General features: G+C 47.6%; 10 protein-coding genes across 10 annotated transcripts; 6 read left to right on the plus strand and 4 right to left on the minus strand.

Moving 5' to 3' along the window:
- Positions 1-531: 531 nt before the first annotated feature.
- EV420DRAFT_1307818 (NUDIX hydrolase domain-like protein) lies at positions 532-2,397 on the plus strand. Its single transcript, XM_060468514.1, has 7 exons — positions 532-674; positions 733-1,333; positions 1,389-1,501; positions 1,556-1,652; positions 1,704-1,847; positions 1,904-1,991; positions 2,039-2,397. The coding sequence occupies exons 1-7, from the start codon at positions 664-666 to the stop codon at positions 2,281-2,283; spliced, it is 1,299 nt and encodes a 432-aa protein (XP_060331323.1). The 5' UTR covers positions 532-663; the 3' UTR covers positions 2,284-2,397.
- Positions 2,398-3,151: 754 nt separating this feature from the next.
- EV420DRAFT_1479135 (uncharacterized protein) lies at positions 3,152-4,269 on the minus strand (the record flags this gene model as incomplete). The annotated part of the gene is made up of 5 exons (XM_060469546.1): positions 3,152-3,286; positions 3,366-3,596; positions 3,754-4,007; positions 4,072-4,185; positions 4,224-4,269. 5 exons carry the CDS (start codon positions 4,267-4,269, stop codon positions 3,152-3,154), a joined length of 780 nt encoding a protein of 259 aa, XP_060331324.1.
- Positions 4,270-5,664: 1,395 nt separating this feature from the next.
- Positions 5,665-7,322, plus strand: EV420DRAFT_1642092 (cytochrome P450; the record flags this gene model as incomplete). Its single annotated transcript, XM_060477314.1, has 5 exons — positions 5,665-5,855; positions 5,914-5,971; positions 6,025-6,662; positions 6,715-6,929; positions 6,994-7,322. The coding sequence occupies 5 exons, from the start codon at positions 5,665-5,667 to the stop codon at positions 7,320-7,322; spliced, it is 1,431 nt and encodes a 476-aa protein (XP_060331325.1).
- Positions 7,323-7,994: 672 nt separating this feature from the next.
- EV420DRAFT_1620371 (major facilitator superfamily domain-containing protein) lies at positions 7,995-10,036 on the plus strand (the record flags this gene model as incomplete). Its single annotated transcript, XM_060475568.1, has 12 exons — positions 7,995-8,129; positions 8,215-8,282; positions 8,334-8,374; positions 8,395-8,486; positions 8,548-8,588; positions 8,642-8,668; positions 8,727-8,815; positions 8,912-9,101; positions 9,261-9,321; positions 9,462-9,600; positions 9,663-9,718; positions 9,770-10,036. 12 exons carry the CDS (start codon positions 7,995-7,997, stop codon positions 10,034-10,036), a joined length of 1,206 nt encoding a protein of 401 aa, XP_060331326.1.
- EV420DRAFT_303419 (cytochrome P450) lies at positions 9,997-12,256 on the plus strand. Its single transcript, XM_060481601.1, has 4 exons — positions 9,997-10,059; positions 10,289-10,659; positions 10,715-11,467; positions 11,535-12,256. The coding sequence occupies exons 2-4, from the start codon at positions 10,469-10,471 to the stop codon at positions 12,136-12,138; spliced, it is 1,548 nt and encodes a 515-aa protein (XP_060331327.1). The 5' UTR covers positions 9,997-10,059; positions 10,289-10,468; the 3' UTR covers positions 12,139-12,256.
- Positions 12,257-12,871: 615 nt separating this feature from the next.
- EV420DRAFT_1538302 (uncharacterized protein) lies at positions 12,872-13,278 on the minus strand. The gene is made up of 2 exons (XM_060472997.1): positions 13,122-13,278; positions 12,872-13,069 (listed from the first exon to the last, which is right to left on the minus strand). The coding sequence occupies exons 1-2, from the start codon at positions 13,213-13,215 to the stop codon at positions 12,891-12,893; spliced, it is 273 nt and encodes a 90-aa protein (XP_060331328.1). The 5' UTR covers positions 13,216-13,278; the 3' UTR covers positions 12,872-12,890.
- Positions 13,279-13,876: 598 nt separating this feature from the next.
- EV420DRAFT_1538312 (uncharacterized protein) lies at positions 13,877-15,853 on the minus strand. The gene is made up of 5 exons (XM_060472998.1): positions 15,754-15,853; positions 15,523-15,698; positions 15,316-15,455; positions 15,191-15,263; positions 13,877-15,141 (listed from the first exon to the last, which is right to left on the minus strand). Exons 1-5 carry the CDS (start codon positions 15,828-15,830, stop codon positions 14,048-14,050), a joined length of 1,560 nt encoding a protein of 519 aa, XP_060331329.1. The 5' UTR covers positions 15,831-15,853; the 3' UTR covers positions 13,877-14,047.
- A 1,085-nt stretch (positions 15,854-16,938) lies between these two features.
- On the plus strand, positions 16,939-18,761 carry EV420DRAFT_1307826 (endocellulase). The gene is made up of 9 exons (XM_060468515.1): positions 16,939-17,552; positions 17,601-17,708; positions 17,763-17,800; positions 17,851-17,930; positions 17,980-18,045; positions 18,097-18,123; positions 18,177-18,331; positions 18,384-18,421; positions 18,477-18,761. The coding sequence occupies exons 1-9, from the start codon at positions 17,426-17,428 to the stop codon at positions 18,561-18,563; spliced, it is 726 nt and encodes a 241-aa protein (XP_060331330.1). The 5' UTR covers positions 16,939-17,425; the 3' UTR covers positions 18,564-18,761.
- EV420DRAFT_303508 (actin cortical patch SUR7/pH-response regulator pali) lies at positions 18,660-19,931 on the plus strand. The gene is made up of 3 exons (XM_060481602.1): positions 18,660-19,180; positions 19,238-19,696; positions 19,753-19,931. Exons 1-3 carry the CDS (start codon positions 18,957-18,959, stop codon positions 19,769-19,771), a joined length of 702 nt encoding a protein of 233 aa, XP_060331331.1. The 5' UTR covers positions 18,660-18,956; the 3' UTR covers positions 19,772-19,931.
- Positions 19,862-24,606, minus strand: EV420DRAFT_1642099 (Gryzun, putative trafficking through golgi-domain-containing protein; the record flags this gene model as incomplete). Its single annotated transcript, XM_060477315.1, has 17 exons — positions 19,862-20,429; positions 20,485-20,590; positions 20,638-20,704; positions 20,761-21,206; positions 21,258-21,421; positions 21,474-21,637; positions 21,693-22,037; positions 22,094-22,162; positions 22,216-22,274; positions 22,559-22,676; positions 22,733-22,798; positions 22,862-23,138; positions 23,193-23,335; positions 23,392-23,509; positions 23,556-23,783; positions 23,838-23,958; positions 24,006-24,606. The coding sequence occupies 17 exons, from the start codon at positions 24,604-24,606 to the stop codon at positions 19,862-19,864; spliced, it is 3,660 nt and encodes a 1,219-aa protein (XP_060331332.1).
- Positions 24,607-24,674: the final 68 nt, after the last annotated feature.

Below are 24,674 nucleotides of genomic sequence, written 5' to 3' on the forward strand. Positions count from 1 at the left end.
AATTTGTAAATTTTCGGTTCCTTTTATAGCTGCTTGCACAGAGTTTGACAGCGACGCGTCTTTTGCGTGAGAAGAGCGCGATTTTGACTTCGTCATAATAATGGTTTGGAGGTTAACGTTATGGGCTGAGGCGCTGATTCATGACTATTTCGGCAATCTTGGATGGTCCTTTCGTACCCTCGAAGTCCCCAAAACCCGATTTATGACGAAGTCTACTTCTTTCATCACTTTCATCTCCACAAGAATGTCAGGTATGTGCAAACACCTGTAACGGGCGACACAAGCTCGAAGAACATACAGTGAGAGGTCCAGTGACCCCAGACATGCCAGTGCTGGCTCCTAGTGGCTCCTAGATGACCCGCGATGGACTGACTACGTTCTCAACCATCATATTATGGCTTTCCGGGACGTCCTTTCAGAAGTCATGAGATTCGATTTTTGACCTTTTGTGGGGCAGTGAACGCAGAGTAAGTCTCAAGTGAGTGCAGAAACTTCCCATCAAGCTGAACCCCTGTTGACTGTGATGCTAGCACGTGGTCTGCTAAGCCCGCTGCCGGACCGGATGCCGGTAAGCATCCTTACCAATCCTCGTAATCACAATGTACTACTGGTTCTCCTTCCACCATCATCTCTATCATATCCCGTCTACATCACTTGAACGGAATGGCGCATGCGTCAGTCTTTATCTGTTTAATATTTTAAGAGAGGGATTTCCTGACTTCTGCACGACAGACACGTCAATTTTCTCGGAGGATCTCCGTTGAATCGGCTCTCCTGGTTGCGGTCTTCTCAAGATTTCTTGAACGCGATAGTAGCATTGCCCCAGACTCGCTGGGTTCTCTTCAATGCAGGATTTCCTCTTGTAGGGCAGCGCGATGCAGGTCCATACCTAGCCTACCTGAGCACTAAGGAGGTAAAGCCCATTCTGGGATCGGAACCATTTTTTGGGCAAGGAAAGGAGATCGGGACATATCTACAGGCAGACGAAGTAACATCGCATACCGAGGCAGCCCGTCATTTGAACAGCCCTGTCGTTTTTCTTGGTCTACACGAAGACCACAGCAAGACCGGCGCGTTACCTTCATCGGACTTCGCCGATGCTCAAGCCGCCGTTCAGAACATTAAAGGAACCGCATATTTCTCTTTGGATATTGCGAGTCTGGATAAGTCTTCTGAAGAACTAGAGGCTTTCTTGACAAACACAGAGACCGCGAGCAATGGCGTGAAATTGTCGTTTTCTGAACCGCGTTCTGTCATGAACACACTGGACGCTTTTACGTCTGCGATTTTTGCAGAAGCAAAATCCATGGTGGACTGGAACGAGAGAAACAAGGTCAGTGCGCTTGATTCCGGTAATCAAGTGATTCTCATTGGTTCCTTGACGATAGTTCTGTCCTGGATGTGGTTCTCCATTATACTCGATGTGGGGAGGATGGAAATTATCTTGTTCGGCTTTACTTCCTTGGGCGCCTAAGACAAACAAGAAACCATGCATCACAGCGTATGTGGCCAGCTACATGTGAAGCCGAACGTATTAATGAAGTAACGCCTATAGCAAAGGCTTACACAACTTCACGCATCCGCGCAGTGACCCCGTGGTCATCATGATTGCTGTCGATGAAATCGGAGATAGGATCCTACTAGGCAGAAATGTAGGTAAAATATTTCTCCTATGTCAGAGTTTCTCTCAACTCTTTTACAAGAAAAAATTTCCCGGGAAATTTTATTCTGCTTTAGCTGGCTTCGTTGAACCTGGGGAGTCTTTCGAAGATGCCGTTTTAAGAGAAATGTGGGAGGAGGCTGGCGTCAAAGTTTGGGACGTCCGATACCATTCCGGCCAGCCATGGGTAAGCCAGTCTGACTGCTCATATATGGTATCTCGTTAATTAATCTTCCCCTGTAGCCATATCCTGCTAGTTTGATGGTTGGATTCTATGCCAGAGCGGACGCTTCAGAACCCATCAGAGTGGATCTTGATAATGAGCTCGAAGGTACGACAAAGGTCCCGGTTTGTTATGCCTTTGCTGATATTTGCTAGATGCACAATGGTACGGTCGTTCGGAAATATTATCCATCATTAACCATCCGGATGGAACAAACCTTTCGCCTAAGACTTTCAACGATGAATACGACGGGAAGACGGCCGGCGCCGATCTGGGCTCTAAACTGAGAGATGCGCCTACATTCAGGGTTCCTCCAACGACCGCTATTGCTGGGGTGTTGATACGTGACTGGGCTGAAGGAAAGATCGTCTTTGATGTTGATAAGAAAGGCAAGTTGTAACTTCTTGTCTTAGTATTCTACTTCTTTGTTTGAAATATAGCGTAATATACGTTGTCCATGATAACGATATGGTCTGAGCTTTCGTTTCCTTCAAACCTTATCAATGTCCGAGATGTTCAGGTCTCTGTGCTCGCCTTTAAAACTGAATATTCACACCATAAGAAGATGCAACCATATCACTCACACTGACCCGAGTAGGAAACATACACCATGAACCTAGTTGTCTTTTTGTCAGTCACTGGCATCTCTGCAGTTCTTATTTTCTGATCGCCGTTTTCTCAATTCCGAAGACATTTAAGGTGTCGTATTCTCAACGATCCTGCCTTTTTGCCTTGCTGGAGGATGGTATTCCGCAAGTAGATAAGGTCTACAGCGTCCCTCAGTATGGCAAACCTCTTCTTTGCCCAATGGCACGCTGTTTCTTCCATAACTAACTCTTTCTTTACGCCAAGCCAATGTCGTCAACGGATGGGAAGATGAATGTACGTAAGTATGCAATAGTCGAGCCCTCAAATCTCTCAATTGGATTGTCACCGTACTCTGGGATATCTCGGCAGTATACCATGCTAAATCCCCTCTTATTCAGCACTTTCATCCACTAGCTTCTCAGCGGCGCAACATATCCCCGGGTGTATTACAAATCGTGGCATGGCAGCCCGATTAGCCCAGCTCTTTGCACCCAGTACTTCGCGACGCATTCAAGGAAGGACCGGGAATGACCGAAATGGCTTCTGTATTTTGGAATAGAACTTGTTGAAGAAGACCTTCCAATAAAGCATTCAGTCAAAGTCCCACTTCGTGATTGGTCCACAAGTATTCGAGTCGCCGTTGGTCGACAATTCGACATCGACTTCATACACGTCTTGCCTCAAACAACAGGAAGTTTAGGCTTTCTGACACAGATGCATACAAATACACGAGGACAAAGCAGAAGGAAGCTGTTTTGGTTTGGTTGGTCAAAAAGCGTCAAAGGCATTGAAGCCGATACGCCGGGCAGAACCATCTGTGGCACAAGTATAGGTGAGAACAGGTGAGAAGATTGAGTTCCCCGCTCGGCAATCATGATGCTCGCATTTACTTACATTCACAAGCTCCAAGCCAATTCCCGCATCATCCATATCGTTGCTTGCCTCCAGCTGCGTAAGACCGGATTGTATTGGTATAACGCCAAGAGCAGCGGATTCTTTTGTTTCCGTTTCACGAGGTCCTTCGCTTATACTTATTCGGCAACGGTTTTTATCCGAGAGGATACTCATATACCGTCGCGTCTGGGTATCTAGGGTTATGCTATATTTTCCGCTACACCCGCCCCGCTACGACACAAATAAGAGCCGCGGATGAATTTGTTTCAGAGCGGTTAGTTCGGAAAACGGTGAATGGCACCTGTTAAGCCCAGTAGAACGTAGATATAACAGCTGTTAATTCTGTCAGGTAACGGCTATAATAAGTGTAGAGGACGATAAAACTTACTGCACTCCAATAATTACTGAATAAAGTCGCAGCCGGCTGTCTTAGATAACACGCTATCCAGCATGCTGTGTCATCGTTGTCATCGTATCCACGTGTGCCCGATATCCTGTCATTCCCGAAGCTCCCGATCAACACCCGATGTTCCCGTCCCTTCGCTCGCTGTCCCTCTCGACGGCGGAAGTTTCCACTTCGTTTCTTCAAAAAAATACGGAAAAAAGTGGAATAATCACAATCAATTGTTTGTATGCTAATTACTGCACATGCGGTAAAGAATACTTTACTTGTCAAGTCTCCATGGCATTCCCACCCAATTCCCACCTGCTCTCAGCCTGCACGAAGCATCTATGATGTTGATCATAGTACCTATGCCTGCTTGTGATGATGGAACAGGGAGCACATGGAGTCTTGAGGGCGACGGCATAGGCAGTGATCCTGTATATACATGAATGACCGTGACTTGATATTATTACTTTTAAGTATATTCATGGACAGTCCTTCTATCCATTTGTCGGACATAGGCTATGTAGTTGACTATGTTATCAAGCTGGGGATCTGTATGAACTCATGTATATATAGGTCCTAGGAGGAACAGACATCGAAGATAGGAGGTAGTGATAAGTCGAAGTTATATGGGTAAGTCCCTTGGCCTCAGAAGTGATCAGACTTTAATCAGACTTTTAATCATCCACTTGGTATTTTGCCTTGTAATTTACTCATATTGTAGCTATGCTTGAATACATGCAATCTCAGAAAACCCGAATACTTAAGATGCTTCTCAGAGGATAGAATTGCTCATCGAAGTGGACATCAGTCTACGTCAGTTGGCCGGCAAGTAGCCGGTTCCGGATGCTGACACATCACAGTCGGTCCGACGTCCAATGTATTGAAGAGCAATGAGCACGGTGAGATAGTGGTGAAAATTAAGGTTTGGTCCGACAAAAGAAGCATTATTTTGACTGTTTTAGTACAGATGGAGCACGAGCTCACCATCGTCCACGACGAGCACAGCGACAGGATGGATAGTCGGTGATCGGGACGACGGGACTCGGGACGGCAGGTGCACGTGTGCGGTATAATCCTGCTGACAAAACATGCCAGGGGACTTGATAATGACGAGCACAACTTTATTCAAAAATTATTCAAGTACCGTAAATATCCCTCTCCCTCGCAGTTGTTATAGTTAACAGCTATTATATCTGTGCTTCAGCGGGCATGACGGGATATCGGGCACACGTGGATACGATGACAACGATGACACAGCATGCTGGATAGCGTGTTATCTAAGACAGCCGGCTGCGACTTTATTCAGTAATTATTGGAGTGCAGTAAGTTTTATCGTCCTCTACACTTATTATAGCCGTTACCTGACAGAATTAACAGCTGTTATATCTACGTTCTACTGGGCTTAACAGGTGGTGAATGGTATTGGTGTTGGTACCAAGGTCCCAATAAGGCCCACAGCCCAAACATGGCAAGCCATGCGCTGGTGAAGCGATGAAGATTTGGATCCGGGAAGATCGACGATGTATCCTGCATAAATAGTCCTAGGCTTTCACGATCCAGCTTTAAGGAACCTAGCTGGAGCATTGCTCAGTTCTTGGTCGGGTTGCAAGTCAATGCAGCTTAAATAAAGGTGTCAACAAACTCTGGCACCAGTCCGTTACTTTGTACCTACTCATAAGGTAACCTAATACTCACACGGATCGCAATGCGCATCCACTGATTGGATCGTACGAACCGGAGTAAGGGTCCTTGCGACACCAGTACTCACAGGTTGCTTCAGGTTGCTTCCGACGTGTCACAATTAAACCCCTAAACGTTACGGAGGTGTCATCGAGATTACAAGTACCACCACCACCCGGCCGTTCCTTATTGGGACCTGGCGCCGGTAACACCACCACCACTACCACCATGGTTACCATCCTCGGTATTTGCGTCGCTATTATCACTGCATGCATATCCATCCTTGTATTCCTGCATCAACGGCGCAGCGCACAGGCAAGAGCTCTCAACGAGCCGCCTCTTCTTCCGTATTGGATTCCTTTTGTGGGGCATGCGCTGTGGTACGGACGAAGGTCCAACGAGGTGTATGTTGCTGCGAGGTCCGTCCCTATCCTCGAATCGCTTTCGAAGCTTTGGCGCTGATCTAACGCACCGTAGATTCTTTTCTCCAGATTCGCGTCCTGTATCAGTAACGCTAATGGGACAGCGTATATATGTCCGTTTACTCTCACCTGAGCAATCGAGCTACTGATGGATTGGCTCCTTAAGATTGTCACGGCAAGCAAAGACGTTTCAGCAGTATACCGTGCGAAAAGCCTCTCGTTTAACAACCTCATCCTCTGGGGTTTGGGCGCTGTATTCAACATCTCACAGGAAGGTCGAAATGCGATCGCATACGAACCAGACCACAGCTCTTCTTTATTGGAGAATAGCCATGGGTTCTTTCGCGACGCACTGAAGGAGGGTTCAGCTTTAAATCATTTTACCACTTCCTTCCTCGATTGCCTACGCCTGGAGCTCGCCAAAGAGGATGTCAAGATCAACGCGTCCCAAGAAGGGATGAAAATCCACCTACGCGACTGGGCCAGAACGATTCTGGGCACCGCATCCACAATCGCGATGATGGGACCTCAAATACTCGAGGAAGAACCTAACCTTCTCAAGTATAATTGGCAGTTCGATCTCGACCAAGTCTCGTTTACACTCGGTCTTCCGCGATTCTTGATTAGAAGACAGCATGCGAACAGGGAGAAGCTTATTCATGCATTTGAGAAGGTGTATAAGGACAGAGATACGAAGCTGCAGGACGCCATTTGGTGGATACCCGGGCGTCAAAGGATGTTGGTTGAGGCAGGGATGACGTCTGATTATGATATAGGTGCTTCAACACTCCCGGTATGGAATGGGTACGTGTTTGTGGATGCCAGTCGCTGGAAGGCTATACTCATTAGACTTTAGGCTTCAAACCAACTCCAACCCTGCCGCTTTTTGGCTTCTTCTTCATATTGTAACGATCCCTGGGCTTGCAGATCGCATACGCAAGTCAATCGCTCCGGCATTCGACAGCGAGGGGAAAGTTACCAATCTAGATCTCATGGTAAACGACCCGCTTTTTCGCTCAACATATAACGAGACACTTCGCCTGTACTCGACTTCGATCTCCACTCGGAATTGTGACCGAAGACACTATCATCTCTGGTTATACTTTCCGTAAAGGAGGTGTCGTCATGTGTCCAGTTCGTCCACACCATTGGGATGCGGACGTTTGGGGCCCAGACGTCGAAAAGTTTGTCCCAGACAGGTTCATTCGAGAATCTGCGAACGGTTTGATTAAGGGAGATGCAAAGCTAACACGGCCATTTGGAGGAGGGACGAGCCTCTGTCCTGGTCGGTTCTTTGCTTCGAACGAGATCATTTCATTCGTCGGAGCCATTCTGTTGAAGTACGATATTCGCTTGGCAGCCGGTGAAAGTATTCCTCGACCTAATCTGAACGCACCATCTCTCGCCTTTCCTGCTCCTATGAATGACGTGGAGGTCATTATAACGAAGAGAAATAACTATTGAAGGACATTTTCCTCTGTATGTACTTGTACCATCGACCCGAATGTTCACCTTCGGCATTTACCGATGCCTTCTTTCTTCCGCGGCTTGCCTTGATCACTTATCATCCTTGAGCAACTCTCTTTGATCTGACGCGAGACCTACTAGATCCTTTACAGGAAATCCAATGTACTCATGGGTTACTTTGTTAATTGTGCTATGGACTTGAGTATCTGGCCTTCGATTTTTCTCGAAGTAATCAGTCATATATTCTGATCTCTGGCTGGCCTCTCGTACGACGTTGGGATCCTGATAAATGCTCAGCAATGCAGAAAACTGCCAGGCTTACCAGAACCTGCCTCCCAAACGTGTCGACAAGACTTACTACATGCGAAATCTAGGTATTTCGCCTTTCGGAAAAGTCCGCGGAGGGAAGGAAACCTCCTGGCAGATTCATTTTGACAGTGCGTCAAATGTCGTGTCATCGGGAAGACACCTTAGTCTATGCTAGTGGCCATATGAAGCCTCATATTCAACCTTTCCTCTTCCTACAACATGTACACCCTATCCTTACGAGCCTCTCCCGTATCCGAAGTTACGCTCATTGAACCGGCTTCACTTTCGTCGCCCAACGCTAAAGTAGCAGCTAATGCTTCTAAAGGCGAGCACGGAGACGCGTCATTTGAACGCCGAACGATGTATGTCAGCGCCCAGCACCATTCCAGTTTGTTATGCTTCAAATTTAAAAGGCGTCGCGTCGACTGGCGGATATTACCCTTGCTTGGAGCCCTTTACGCGCTATCTCTTATTGATAGAGCCAACATTGGCGTGGTGCGTCTCGCAGGGTATGGGCAAAGACCTTGTATGCATTCGCTCATGTTTCTGGTTACTAGCAATGGTTGCTCATGATTCGCAGGAACTTAGTATCGGCTCCCGCTACAGTATCGTACATGCATCTATTTCATCCCATACACCCTACTGTTCGTCGCCTCTCCTTCCTTTGGCGCATTCATGCTCAACCCTACACCAATCTAGTGAACTGCCGAGTAATATATGTCTGCGTGCTTTTGGGGTCCGTAATTTCTGGTCGGCACAGTTATCGCCTGGGGTGCTGTTCAGCTTGGCATGGGCTTCGTTTCCTCATGGGAGTACTTGGCACTCTGTCGAGCTCTTCTAGGTACCTTCGAGGTAAAGATCTTCTTCAGCTCCTCGATTTCATTCTTGAGTCAATAACCGCCTCTTGTACTAGGCGGGGCTTCTCCCGGCAACGGCATTCCTCGTGTCCACCTGGTAAATGATTTTACTATGCTAATAAGGCTTCCGTTATTCACGAGCTTACTAAGGTACAAACGCCATGAAGTTCAAAAAAAGTGCGAGTGCCCTATGTCATGGGTGCCATTACCTTTTTGGCTGATCTTGTTGATGCAGACTTGCTGGGCTGTATATGACGTCGATTCTCGCTGGTGGCTTTAGCTCCATCTTTGCATACGCTCTGAGTCGTCTTGAGGGTAAAGGAGGTTTCGCCGGGTGGTCCTGAATCTTCGTGAGTTCGAATAGATGCCAAAGATCGTTGTCGCAAATTGATTCTTACATATGTTTATAGATCATCGAAGGGACGGTCACCATTATTTTTGGAGCTACTTCCTGGATATACATCCCCGACTTTCCTGACAGGAATGACTTCTTCACTGCAGAAGAGACTACCCTGGTGTTGCAGCGCATTGAAGAAGACCGTGGTGACTCGTTGCCTGATCCAATAAAGGGAAAGGTGTTGTTGCACCTCCGTGATTGGAAGATTTGGATGTACGGTGAGTAATTTGACTTGTGTCTTCGATATCCGTCGTTCATTGTATGCAGCCTTAATGTATATGTGCACCGTTGTTCCAGCGTATTTGGTCGGGTTCGTCATCTTCGTTTTCCGGCTTTCGATTATATCGCCTTGACTGATAAAATTTGCTGCAGATTTTTCCTATCTATGATCTTGAGTGGAATGGGATGGAGTATTGAGACATCCTTGTTGCTTGTAAGTCCCTTTTATTAGGTCCATCGATATGCTGATGGTCTTCATTCTGGAAAGAGCACTCCCCCCTATATATTTTTGCAGTAAGTGTCCAGTCATGCATGCTAAATGGAACAAGTCCCTCATTGGCATATATCGTGCAGGCCATTAGTGTCATGTTATTTGCGTGGTTGTCCGACATATATCATACAAGAGCTTTATTTATTGCTATGCAAACACTGATGACTATGATCGGCTTAGTTCTGACAGCCTATGCGCGCCTCCCTGTCCCGCGTTACATTGGTGAGTTGAACACCTTTCTCTTCTTTGATCCGAACGGAACCTTTCATTTACTCATCCTCAAGGAACATTTCTGGCCGGCGCAGGTTCAACAGGAAGTATAACCGGGATTCTGGCATATGTGTGTGCGTTCTCCATGCAATATAGCGCTAATACTCATATAAACGACCAGGCCTCGAACAACTCTGTCTCGCACTCGAAGCGAGCTGTGACTATGGCGATCATAGTTAGTTTCGGCGGAATTGGCGGGATCATTGCGACTACTATTTGTCGTCAGCAAGACTCTCCGAATTATATCCCGGGTATGATCGCGACTATTTTACTCCAGGCACTTCTTCTGTTTCTGCTTGGTATCCTGACTGCGTACTTTCGGTACCAGAACAAGATGAAGTCGAGAGGAGGCGGTTTGGTCCCAGGAACATTTCTATATACACTCTAAGCACCATGTTGAGACCTTTGAAAGTTCATATCTGAACCATGTCATCCTTAGCTGCAGACTTCCCTGATTTCAGGATTCAGCTTGCTTGCTTGTGGCGTACTTCGGCCGGCTTGAGTTACCCCTCGGCACGGCATTGTCCCCCCGCAAAGTACCCGATCCGGAAAGAGTCGGGATGTTGAAAGACGACTCCTCCTTGTAGGTCGTTCTGCACTCATTTGAGCTTCTGATACTATTCTCACTTCTGTTTTTCAGGTGGAATGCTGTCGGGGATGAATTCTTTCCTAAATCCAGAACACTGCTGCTAGCTTGTAGTATACTTGTGCCCTGGCGATCGCGCCTGTCGAGGCGGAGCGTCAAACATGGTCTAAATAAAATTCCTGGCATGGCTCAGGAGTATCTAGTTCATAGTAGTGTGTGCGCAGTACTTTGACCATGCCCACCACCGTCGATGTTTGGGTCGCCATCCTCGTCGTCGGCATAGGTGCAATTTTCGCACTTCATCACCGGCGCAATGCCACGGCGCAAGCGCTCAATGAGCCTCCCATTCTTCCTTATCTGATACCTTTCGTGGGTCATGCTCTGTGGTACCGTCGGAAGTCTATTGAGGTATACAATGCAGCAAGGTTTATTACTATTGCTTCATCTCTCGAGGGACCCCATCGTTGATCCCCGTTACAGAATGTTCTCTCCTGATGCGCGACCAGTCTCGTTAACACTGATGGGGCAGCGAATATATGTCCGTATAGCCATATCTTTGGAATCGATGCTCCCTAATATACTGCATCTTCAGATTGTCACCGCGAGCAAGGATGTATCAGCAGTGTACCGCGCGAAAAGCCTCTCATTCGGACCGCTCGTCCTCTATGGCCTCGGCTCCGTGTTTGATCTTTCGAAACAGGGCAGAGATATGATTGCCCATGAATATAATGGTCCCCACTCTTCTTTGCTGGAGAGTGTCCACCCATTCTACCGAAGTACTCTGAAGGAGGCCCCTGCTTTGAATGAACTTATCACCTCCTTTCTTGACTGTCTCCGTGTAGAACTTCTCAAAGAAGACGCGAAAATTAGCGCGTCACCAAGGGGGATGAAGGTTCCGCTACGCGACTGGGCTAGAACCGTACTAGGCACTGCGTCGACCGTCGTCATGATGGGTCCACAAATTCTAGAGGAAGAACCCAACCTTCTCGATTACAACTGGCAGTTCAACGCGGATTTCTTCACCTTCGTCGTAGGCCTTCCGCGCTTTCTGCTGAGAAAGCAGAATGCAAACAGGGACAAGCTCATTCGGGCATTTGAACGGGTGTACAGGGATAGAGATACGAAACAAAAGGATGCCGTTTGGTGGGTAGCAGCGATCCAAGGCATGATGGTTGAGGCTGGTGCGACATCCGCTCATGACATTGGTGCTGGAACATTCAGTGTATGGAACGCGTGAGTGCCTGTGAATCTCTGAATATCATCGCAACACACTGACGCGTATCGTGTCATCTCACATCAGGCTCCAGGCGAACTCTAACCCTGTATCCTTTTGGCTTCTCCTGCAGATCGCTACATTTCCGGGACTCGCGGAGCGCATTCGCAAGTCGATCACTACCGCGTTCGATAGTAATGGAAAGGTCATCGACGTGGAACTTCTGGTAAACGACCCCCTCCTCCGTTCAACTTTTAACGAAACTCTTCGAGTATTCTCCTGTTCAATGTCTACCCGACTCGTGATGGAAGACACCATTATATCTGATTACACCTTCCGCAAGGGCGCTGTGGTCAAGTGCCCCATTCGTCCGCATCATTGGGATGCAGACATTTGGGGACCGGACGTCGAGGAGTTCGTTCCGGATAGGTTCATCCGAGAACCTGCAAATGGCCTCATGAGGGGAGATGTGAAATTAGTTCGGCCTTTTGGTGGAGGGGCTTCCCTATGTCCCGGTCGATTCTTTGCCTCATATGAGGTTCTTTCCTTCGTTGGAGCCCTTTTGTTCAAGTACGACATCAAGTTGGCGGAAGGCGCAAGGATACCTCGGCCCAACCTGAACGCTCCCACCCTTGGCATATCTAATCCCATTAATGATGTCGAGGTGGTTATAACCAAGAGAACGGAGTGAGAGGCGCGTGGTTCTATACATTCATTTATACTGGATAAGTGGTATCGCGGATAGTCAGGAACCATAACATATACAGACATATACCCACAGTACATTTAGTTTTAATCATACCCAAATAATGCGGTTTGGCCATAAATATGATTTCAGCCAAGAAAGGGGACCGAGAAAACTAGAACTGGCACCCTTGGCATTCCCAAGCTTCATGCATCAATGCATCAGGGGTGATACTTGGTGTAATGGCTTGTAATGGCCAACAAAATCAATATTTCCCGCAGTTACACATATACCTAACCTTCTATCATTGTGCCGCTTTTCGGTGGCCTATCTCCCTTTTCCCACTCACTGCATTGGCACTTATTGGTATAACATCAGCAAAACCCAGAATTAGTCTTTCCGGGCTTGGTCTTTTTCTAGCCCTCTTTCTGCCTCTTTTTCTTGGGTGATCGAGTCTTGGTCTTGGCAAACCGGTTCTTCTGCGGCTTTCTGATCTTATCGATTGGGGCGGTCTTCGAATGACCTTGCAGTTGGTATGTATACGGATTGAAGTTAGATATTGCAATATTGAAGCCCATGCACATCCGTCACGGTGATGTTGCAGCGTCGCAGCAGTGCAGCCACTTGCAGATGGCGCACGGAATGGCAGGGAATGGCGGAAGAGCAACAAGAAATCTTCTAAGTTCTTTCAAACTCCGCCCGGGCATGTCCGGAACATGTCAACGTCATGTTGGACTTTAACTCGGAGTCCGAATTGATTATTCCCTCCCTCCTCTCTCCCTCACTTTACTGCAACTCGATACCGGCGATGGGGCCATTGGGCATGTACTGGTGGTACGAGGGCAAAGGTATGGGTGTCTCTCATTGAACTGACTATATCTGATTCTCGCATTTCCTTCCGGGCTGCCGTCATTGCCAACAGGTGAGAAAAGAAACGGTACGACCCAACACCTCATCATCACTCGCTGCTGAACTGACCAGAGCTGTAGATGGATGTGTGCAGACCAAGGAGAGGGCTGTTGTGAAGACTAGGATGGTGGCCATCCAGGAAGGGATGTGCCGGAGGGTGCGTGCTTCTTCCATTCCCCCATATAATTATTCACATTGTATTTTGTGTCGGTTAGACTGCTTAGCTGTTGTTCTCCCTTCTGCGGTGTGTTTTCTTTTGACAATCTGATGCAATACTGATATATTCGTAGCACTGTCATGCCATCGAAATCACATTCTTATCCTTCCTATAGGCGCCCATTCTTGCAACATCTCTCTCGTTATGTCACGGCTTCATTTCTATCTCTGAGGCAGAAAGGGTCGTAGTGTTAGCGTTATGTGCTATAGTTCATTGTCATAGATAGAAATCAATATACTAGAATTTCTATATCCTCCAAAGCCATCGGAACACGAAAGAGAAAGAAACAAAAGACAGGAAGATGTTCTCTTCCTAAGACAGTGATAGATCTTGCCAAGACAAAATCCTTCTTGACGAGAATATGTACCTTACTTGGTAAAGACCCTTGATCTTCTTGTCTTTGCCGTCTTTTTGGTCTTGTGCAAGACTGAAAAGACACAAAAGACAACTTCTGGGTTTTGCTGATGAATGCTGTAGTTAAATACCATCAATATATGCCCTTGAGCGATTATTCGCGATAACGGCGATGTCTTCGCGACAATCTTAGTATCTTTTATTAAAGTCAACCTGTTCGAAGACATCATCAAGCTGGCGGAAGGACACATCCTGCTTAGCCATGGAAGGTATAACCACGAAACGATATCGATTCGAACCAAGGAAGCGGTACTATATAGGATACATTTATTAGATGATCTCATAAATGCTGATTACCGGAATGGATATATGCCAATGTCTAGAACCCTTATTGTACACCTATAGTTACATTGATGGCACATACCACGAAGATGCCTAATAGACAGTCGAGTCTTGGAGACGCCAACGTCCCAGAGGCCCCCACCACCACAACGACTGACGACGACCTGGCGCTTCACGTTGTATTGTTTCTGAAGGAGGTTGATTTGGACGATCCCAGTCCTCCTCTTCGTCATGACTATCTCCCCCGACCGATGTTATATCGGTCTCCTGGCATGAAGCAGTTTCATTTTGTTCCCGCTGGGAATTTTGCGTGGGATGCCTGTCAAGCTCTTCCCCGCGTCTGTGCTGCCCAGCTCTTCCCGATCTCCAAGCGAAGCTACCCAAGCCCCAACCAGTGTGAGTCGAGCGAGGAGCACCCGCTTCTTCAAGCTCTCGAATTCGATCTGCGCGTTCGATAGCTTGTTGTCGAGTAGCAGCTACGTGTGCTTGCCGGAGTAGTGCATACCAGCGGTGGACTACTGCCGGAAAAATGCGAGGAAGAGTTCCGGTGGACGTAAACGAAGTGGTAGAAGATGAAGCTGCATGAGGATCTTCTGAGAGAGATTGAGGTGCCTCTAGTGACGTCGAACGAGAATCGGGAGCATGTGGTACCGAACGGCGACGGACTGTCGTTGCAGTCAACTCCACTGATTCTTGTCGAACAGTGAAAGCACCCGTAACGCCACGCCATACTAGTTGCGCACGCTCTCGGGTACCTTTGCGATGTTCTTTTGAGGCCCGTTTTCTCTTCTCACGTCTTCCTTCTCTCCGTTCTGGAAGGTCGTAATTTGTCCCAGTCCCGGCACCAACCCACCACCACCATCCTAAGAAGCTTTGCCACAGTACAACCGCCCACATCAATCCCGGAAGCCAGACGTATTCTTCTTCCCTCGGAATGTACAGGAAATTGAGAGCCGTACTAACGAGGGCCAATGCGAGAGCTGCACAACCAAAGGCCGCTGTACCGCCGTCCGTACGCCAGGCCTGTTTACGATTCACGAGTACGCCCCAGACGAAAAGAGCTACCGTGAACAGGAGAGAAAGCGTTGCATTGCAGACGTTTCGGATAGCCGTAGCGACATCTTTTACTTGAAGATTTCCCGACATTGGTGTGAGTTGCATGACGGCAGCCATTACAGCCAAGGGTACTATAAAGGATGAGCAGACTGCCAATGAAATAGGACAATTACACCGTACTCAGTAGAGAAAAGATAAGTCTTCCTTCTAGTCGAGAAGGGTATAGAAGTGTCAGGAATTGTATATGAGTTATCTGTAGGTCTGAGTACAGATAATTCTTTATACACAGAGTAAAGTAAATGCACCTGGATAAGTCCAGACGTCGTAGCATTCATGATTAACCAGGTCGCTAGCTCGGCCGTGGTCCATGCAGCATTTTCGCTCATGTCCATCGGGGGTACATTAACAGCGATATACGACAGCATGTAAGGCCACTGTTGACTTTCTTCCAGTGTTGCAGAGAGTACAACATGTAGCGTGGCGAATGAGGGATATAAGGAGGGTAGTGACACCGGACATTTGCAAGACATAGTTGACGGGGGCTAATGGCCAATGGTACTGGGCCGTGAATATGAGATGAATAAATAGAACAGCGACGAGGGTCAAGACGATTCCGGTGAGCAGAATTTGAATAGGAAGTGAGCGAGCATATGCTGGCCGATATTGCAGGTACGGATCAACGTCCAAACTGTAAACAGGAAGTTGAGATAAATGAACCAGAAAGAAATGCAGAGTACACGCACCCTTGTATATCTTCATCTGTATCGGCTAGCACATCATGTAAAATGATGGACAGGAAGGCGGCTGCCTTCAGTAGCATGGCCGTTAGAGTCGAAGAAGCATTCCACATCTACAGTGTTTGTTCTCCGCGATACCAGCAAACAAACGCCCACGCCTCACTGATCCGATTTGTCCGTTATTTCAAATATATTTTAGTCTTGGCGAGGATCTTGGCCTGCACATCCTGCACCAATAGTCATCATTGCATTGATAAGTAGGCCCCGGGAAACTCACGCCAAGGTTTGTCCGGCAAAATAGCCAATTTTGGCCCTCAAATATGCAACAATTTAGGGCTAAAATATGCTAACGCGGACAAGGGTTTTCCGGGCCGGCTTTCCGGAGTGCACCGATAAGAATTTTGGACGAATATCTGGCAAATCTTTCTCTATTTTGGAAGATATCTCCTCATTTATAGTCATTTTTGCGGTTTTCGATAGGAATAGAAATCGGCAGAACCACTCTGCACAAACAGTCCTTCATCCCTCCTGATGTCCTCAAATATGCTAGACCCGGACAAAAGTGTCCCTCTTGAACCCCTCAAATATGCTAATTTCCGGACAAACCTTGGCGTGAGTTTCCCAGGGCCTTGATAAGTCGACAGGCAGGGCAAAGAGAACGATACGAAAGAATATTATTTTATAGTTAATACACCTGTGCAAAAGCTAAAATTAGGGTTGTATGCATCACCCGCAGTCCACCTTAAATACGTGTCTGCCCATCAGGCCCCACTCGCCATCGATTCAATAGTATCACACCATCCAAAGACTAGTAGGAACATAACCCGAACATCAGCCAGTATTTGACCGAACAGACTGCATAATAATCTACGATATCATAATTCAGCCACATGTTCTTCCGGACGAACCACTGATCGTTAGCGTTGGTTTAAGTTTTTGATCAACGGAACTGCCCCATCAATCGAGCAAGTCTTAATTGAAGCAGGAAGAAGTTCTGAGTTTTCTGATTGCCCGATATTCTGCCACTATGAAAACGCACTGAGCGAGCCAGAAAAAAAAAACTGAAGCAAGAAACAAAGGTTTGGTTCGTCAACCTATTCATTACTTCGAACTTGGCAAGTGGCTCCTTGCAGCTTATCCTCAAAGTCCGATACAAAGGATGGTCTGGGCGACTTAATGTAATACATACCGATGTGCAAACGTCAAGAGCGGCTAGACCTCAAGTTGAAGTGCCAAGACGTTCCGATGTGCATGTTGTGAGGAAGACCGCATGTCGGACACTGACACTTAGTCGCAGGACTCCAGGAAATGCACGACGGCCAACTGAGAACTTAAGATGAAGGAAGAAAATCGGCCCGTATATCCGTCTGCAATCCGGACTTGCTTCCGAGTTTGGCAAGAGTTTAGATGCTCTCTTCCCTCACGCAATTCAAGCACTATTTGGGATGCGGCAAGTTCTCTGTACATACTCGGATAGCGCAAGAACCATGGCTATGAACGGATCCTTCTGTGTTCTGGCGTCATTGCGTACTGAATTTAGTGGCGAAACTTAGCAAACGTTATTCCAAGTTTCTCCCTCATGCTACTTCGTGCGGCAAAATGCTTTGCTCAAGGATATAAACCCACTCTGCGATGCAGAAAATCTTCACTTCATCACTAGTGAATTCAAGATCCAATCATGTTTACGCCTTCTCTGCTGGTGCTCTCTGCTTTTGCTGCTATCGCGAGCTGTCAAACGCTGTCTGGTCAGTACGATTGCACCACCAGCGGTCAGTATTCCCTTTGTCAGAACTTGTGGGGTGCCAGTAAGTCACAGATATATTTGGTTGACTGAAGCTGACGAGAAGATACAGGAAGTGGTGTTGGATCCCAAACGTCAACGCTGATCAGTACAAGTGGAAATAACATTTCCTGGTCGACTACCTGGAACTGGCAGAATAACCCCAATAATGTCAAAAGCTGTACGTATGCCGATCTTTCAAAGAAGAAACCTTTTCATTGACAGATGATGCAAGATGCGAATGTCTTGTCGGCGACGAGCAAGGGCAAACAGGTGCGTCGAAATCGTTAGTAGACGGACAATCCAACTGATCAACATGCTAGTTGGCTAGCATTACTACTGCCCCGACTATCTGGGATTGGAGCTATATGAGCGAGTCAAGCGGAATTCGTGCTGATGTCTCGTAAGTCGTGTAAGTATCGGAGTTGTCTCGTTTAACCGTAACGGGACAGATACGATATCTGGTTCGGAGCAGCGCCAAGCGGAACCCCGGCATCCACTGCGTCCTCCTACGAGATGTGAGCATTATTTTTATATTTTCCTGACGTCAGGCTAATCCTTCCGTACAGAATGATATGGCTGTCAGGTGTCGGGGGGTAAGTCACTTGTTACTTTAATTAAAATACATCTTCCAAGTCTCTACCGCCAGCATCCAACCCGTCGGTTCTCAAATTGCTACCAACGTGAACGTCGCAGGGCACTCGTGGAACGTTTGGAGGGGACCTAATGCGAACTGGCAGGTCATCTCCTTCGTGAGCCCTACGGAAATCCACAACTTCAACGTGGACTTGAAAGATTTCTTCAGTGAAGTCGATTAATAATTGTGCTTTTATGACCGTACTAAAGCAGATGCTAGACTATCTTGTTGCACAACAAGGAGTTTCCTCGAGCCAAGTACGTTTAGCACTTTTCTGGTGTACGGGGAGTTGCTGATCTTCCTTTCTTGCAGTACGTCCAGGCAATCCAAGCAGGAACTGAGCCATTCACTGGTAACGCCCAACTTATGACCACCAGTTATTCCGTTTCGCTTTCTTAAGCTGGAGATTAAGTACATGCTGTGCTACCTCTGCCAGGAAATATAAGAATCCCGTGTTGTACATCTTATCATATTTATTCGGCGTAGTCTGTACCACCATCACGGACTTTCCATCCAAGGCTGATCTAGAAGAGTTACAGTATTGCGCAGCCTGACGCGTTTTTTTAGTGAGCAGTCACCTGTCGGTGGTACGGCATGATGACTGCAGTCACTTCACGGAGCTTCGAATTCTCCCACCACTTAAATGAGTCCACGCAGCCAGCAATCACCCCACATCTTCCTTTTCCACGTTCGTCGGGTCGGGGACCGCCAGGTGTTTTCTCTAGTGTTGCAGGTAGTATAATGTCCAACTCCTAAACGCCATGAAATCCGTCGACTCACTCTTCCGCCAGCATGAAGCCCCATCACAGACCTTTCGCCGTCCACCGCAAGATTTCCATAGTCTCTTTAGCGCTTCTGTTCGTTGCTTTCCTGCTCCTGCTCCTCGTCGGTATTTCTTTGCCGATAATCAAAACTATATACCTCATCCGAGTCTATTCAACGGCTGAGAGGAACCAACCAGCGACAAGCATTGCAACAGAGCTGCGATTCGGAGTATGGGGTGTGTGTGCAACAAGGTGAACATCGTATCGAACATTTCTGGTCCCAGTCTAAGATGGAATCCCTATACTTAGTGCACTGAACCGACCGTCTTTGTTGACGAATGATGGAGAGTGTTTTGGCCCAAGGCTTGGTTATGATATACCTTCATCAGTAACCGAACTCGTGGGCGTGGATGCAAGTCTCGTCCAGGTCGCCTTGAAGGGCCTCCTGGTCATCCTCATCCTTCACATTGTGGCAGCGGGACTATCCCTCGCCGCGCTCATTCCAGCTATGTGCCTTGGATCGCATGCTTTCGCCATTGTGGCCCTCGTGCTCTCAATGATCACAGCAATTTTGGGGACCGTCGTATTTGGGGTGGATCTAGCCTTGGTTCTGGTACTCAAGAATAAGCTGCCAAGCCTGTCAAGTCAGGTTGACCTTGGGATTGGGTTTGGTAACGGAATTTGGATGGTCTTAGTCGCCGTGGTTTTGACGTGGGTTGCTGTGATAACGCTTTCTGCCAGAGCGTGCTTCTGCTGCGGAGTTCGTAGGTAAGCGTCTGATGCTTTCGCCACCACCGACCATCGTTGCTAACCTGCGATTCTAGAAAATCGTTCAAGTATTAATGATCTGGCTTGCATGGGCTCTTACGACTATCATGATCTTTACCCTTATGATTCGAATCAATGGAAACTCTGTAGCATATATTTGAAGATTCATTGACGTATGAATAGGCTACGGTAGCACCAGCACTGTATACCCCATACTTCCTCAGAATCTGTTTCTAGATCTGTGGGTCTTATAACCTCCTTCTCCACCTCGTTACTCTCAGTAACTACACTCTCCTTCCTCCGATCAAGTCTGACATCGACAATTTTGACCGCCTGACCCTCCACCTCCCCTTCTCCCACCCCTTGCGCATTAGGGACCGATTTCCTATGATCAATGACTTTGATCTTAGGGAGCTTAATATACCCACACTCAACGGGTATCACGTTCCAAAGTATTTTCTCCTCAGCCCCTGGTAGGAGGATAGGCACTCTTCCACTGCGCAGTCCAGCTACGACGAATCCATCAGATGGATCGGGCTCCACATGGACAGTACAGCTCGCTGATCGCGTAGGATGGTTATTCCGTATCGTCAGTGTCAGTGGAAGGCCTTCGTGCAGTCTGGCAACAGGAGGTATTTGGAGGAGCCCAATTAAGCCATCCGTAGGTGGCCGCAGTAGAGGGAGTGGGAATATACTCTTTGAAGTCGATCCTCTTGTTCCGTCATCGTATATTCTACAGAATTATTATTAGACGCTTTCGGCGACAGTCGATCGACGAACGTGCGTACCTGCGCCACTCGACCAGATAGGTACCTGGTCCAGGAATAGCTTGTTGCTCACCTCCTTGCAAGCTTATCCGACACGAGCCTGAGAACTCGTCGCCGGGAACATATTCTGAAGCCATAGTCAGATTAGATCAAGATCACATTTCAGTGACATACCCGTGGAGAAATCTGCTTCATCAAACACATCAGTTGACGCTTCCAAAACTTTTGCAGCGTCATTGTTCTGTAAAGCGCGTTAATTAAATCAGATACGTAGCCGGTATCCCGTTTAGATCATACCTGTCTCTCAAGCCCAACTTTTCCCAATTCCAAGGACCAAGGACCGGCACACTCCAATCTGAGGGACACGAGAGCCTCTCCTGCTTCACCCTCATCCCAAAAGTCTTCTTCAAACCTTCTCAAATCCACCAGCCCCAACCGCTCAGCCAAAGGACGCTTATACACGACATCATATGCGACATTCAGCGCTTTGACAGTTGGTACTGTCAGCGTCTGTAGAATCTCCGACACATCTTCCATTTCAGACTTGGACAAATCCTCGCTGGAATCATGCCTCGAAGGGGTTACCCTTGACTGAATGGAGATATCAATCATCCTATCTCCAGCCCCGCCTGTATTGGACAGATTCAAAGTTTTGATTGAGCTCACGCCTGGCACAAGGACACCAAAAGAGATGCCCTTGATGAGACCAGAAGATCGCTCGTCATCAAGAGTTATTGAATTGACTGAAAAATAGCGTCAGTTACACCTCAAACTCGAACTGCACGGATACATACATGCATCATCAACCTCTGTGGGCTGCAGGAGTACATCCATCGTGACCTCCAGCTCTCTATTATCGGCATTGGTAACCTTGATGACAATGGGATACACTTCATCGATACACGCAGGTGCATGGTGCGTGAACGATAACAAAACGTTGTGGGGACGATGACGAACACTAAATGAACATGTCAACACCATTCAACGGATTGCACAAATTACGAGCTCACATCACAGAAGACGAGTTCTCGCGTTTGACATCGATGAATTTTAGAGGCTTCAGCGAGGCTAGCCATTTACTCGTGGGTAGGGACATATGTCTATAGCTGCACGGATACATCGGTATCTGGATATTCCAGGAACCCTCCATCAACGTCAAGAGAAGTTCTTCGATCTAACGTGGATTCAGCACGCTGCACATTAACACCTGTATAATGAGCATGGATAACCTGACCTTGAACGTCGTTGGGACCTCCGATGAGAATGTTCCAGACAATATTAGGGTAGAACCCTGTTTCCATCCGCAAATTCGTTTTCAAAGTAGGTGGCACATCCGCGCTTGTCTTGGAAATGTGTCCCAGCTGAACATGAGTAACCTTGGATGATTCGTCTACTTCCTCATCTGAATGTCGAAGAAGAACCAAAGGCAAAGTATCATCTGAAAACCGAATGGACAAGGACACGAAAGGGAGCTCGGATATTGCCACGTCAGAAGGTGCAGTGATTGAGATCTGGAAGGCAGCGCGTTGTCCGACCTTTACCTCAGGAAGTCCAGAAAATGACATTGGAATCAACTAGGATAAGGTTGAGCTATTGACTTTTTGCTTTGAAAATAATCAGTAGAAAAGACGAACATATCGGCTGTGTACCCGAAAGGTCGACTGATGAGCGGTTCGTCAGGCGATGACGGCACCGTGCTCTATTCTATGATGAGCATGCAGTTGACACTAAGATTTCAGTACTAGGACTAACCTTGAGAACCGCAAGCAAATCTTCCTGAAGTGTTCCGGGCTCATCCATTTCCTCAACACCTTCATTAAAACAACATCAGGAAGGTGCACCAGAGGAACAAAAAGGTCAAAGCAGCAGCTAACCATGCGCTAGCATTTCAATGAGCAACCGTATGCTCAACTCCACGTCACCGAGTTGCTGAACGCAAGCATACCATGTCGTTAGTAGCGGTCCTTAACATAGGATCCCAATTTCTCGCGGCGGTACGTCTTCGCTATTCGTTCAAAGAACCTGCATGATCTTTAACCCCGACTCACTATAACCGACAATGATTCTACTCACCGAATCGCCATGTCAAATTTACCAGAGTCAAAATATGTTTGTCCGATACGGTAGGCGATCCAGAGGGTCAGTCGGGCTTGACTTTGACCTTGAGAGCTGTGGGTATATTTCTTGAACAGCTCATATGACTTGGTGTACAACTGTGTATCAAGACATCGTCAGGAGAACATTAAGATGATAGGGAAAAATATCTTACCTCAAGTATGATGACAAGATGATCGACCTTCTTCTCATTCGCAAAGCCTGGTGAATTTGAGATGCCCTGTTCAATCAGCCATCATCCAGTCAATTAAGACATAAAACTTCGATGGAAACAAATCCCTACCTTGGTGTCAAGTGTTATGAGGAAGCGTTCTCGTCTCATTTCCGTGCATCTAGCAGCCATATAGTAATAGAACCCTGGATGCTGCAACGCATGGCTCGGATTTAATCCCAAAGATCGCAAGGCATCTGTTTCCAACGCGGGAGTGGATCCTCGCGAACTGGACGGATTCTGTACTGTAGAAGAGTAGAGGGTGGTGTTGTAAGCAGCAGGACGATGAGAGGGGAGAGAAAGCGTTGTGTGTGACCCTTGCTCCAATAGTTCTGCGAGGATACGGTATCTTAAAAGTGTATCAGAAAGGCTTGCACGACATGTCAGACCGAATGAAACTTACTGCCTGGCTACCCAGCTCCAATACTCGAAGGTCTCTTCACCAATCCCCCATCCCCGTGATAGATCGCCGAACTTTCTGATATGGGTGTTATGATGGGACAAGGCCAAGGAGTGCTCGTTATTATATAGATACAGCTTCGTTATCTAGAGAATTCATGAGCTGGACTGTTCCCAGGTAACAGGGATGACGACTGACGGACTTTGATGTTGATGCAATCAGCAAGTACTTTGGCTTCAGCCCATCGTTTAGTGCGAGGTGGAAGAATTGATATGGAACCGAACATCACAGCAAGAACCTCGTATGCGTCCTGATAGTGCCTGTAAACTTATGAGAGTGGGATTTTGGCGGAATGGGATATCCTACTTGAGTGCGACTTCATCTTCCCCTCTGAACTCGGCGAAGCAAGCCATCTTGTATTCGTACCTAACTGTCCAACCTTCTGGACGTAGGGGCCGTATGGTTCCAGCATGTCCGACAGGGCTTAGAGGATTTGAATAGGAAGATACAGCTTGGGTGTGACGGTTCCGTTTTACGCCTGACGCGCTTAGAATGTGAGGTGTAATATTCCACTGCCGGTTCGTACAATGCTTGCTGAAGGCTGGTTATAGAGTGAGCAATAAACATCATTCAGGAAACCACGCTCACCTCTGTACAAACTCGCCCAATTCTGACGAGCTTACAGGGCTCAGAACAAACAAGGCAGCTCTAGCATCGAGGCCACTCTGTTTTCGTATGAAGGTTAATCTAGCGTCCAATGCAGGGTCGTCTTTATGCAGGTGAGAAGAGATACAGTATGAGCTAATGGTCACATACCCAGCATCCTTCTGCTCGCCATGAGGACCACAGTAAGCTTCATGTTACGTTCATTAGTAGACTTTTTCCGCGACGCAACATATGCAGCCAGCTCTCCATCCCGCTTCCGCTCTTCCTGCTCCCTGTCCTTCTCGCGATCATGATCTGGTGCGTCCAAAGGCGACCGAAGGTTGTGTAACGGGAATTCGAATAGGCGCAAGAACAACACGAATACCGAAGGCACAAGGGTTGTATGCTTGCGAATCCAGATAGGCGCGATGAGCCCGTCAGGATACAAAGGAGAAGAAGGCGTCAATGGAGAGAGAGGAGAATGAGCCACGGCATGCTGCGAGTCGTCTGGGGGCCCAATTTTCCGGGGAGGAAATCGAATATCCTTGTCAACCAAGAGCACTTGAAATGATTTGGTCTTGTCGGGCTGCCAGATGGATACTTTGCGCTGGGAGAGCAGGGCATCGCGAAGACGAGCAGTGAGAAGGGCGAAAGGATCCTGGTATTTGGTCGTATCGGCGGGGCTTGGAGATTGAGGAGGAGGAGCATCAAGGCCGGCCACGAACATGACCGGCGCCAGCTGAACCAGCAGTTCAGGAGGATAGGAATTCATCGAGACTATTGCGGGCTAGGTCGATGACATACGGACGGACATATGGGACGTGGTCGTAAACGACAAGA

The sequence above is a fragment of the Desarmillaria tabescens genome (genome assembly GCF_030435595.1).
Source record: "Desarmillaria tabescens strain CCBAS 213 chromosome Unknown EV420scaffold_15, whole genome shotgun sequence".
Taxonomy (NCBI): Eukaryota; Fungi; Basidiomycota; class Agaricomycetes; order Agaricales; family Physalacriaceae; genus Desarmillaria; species Desarmillaria tabescens.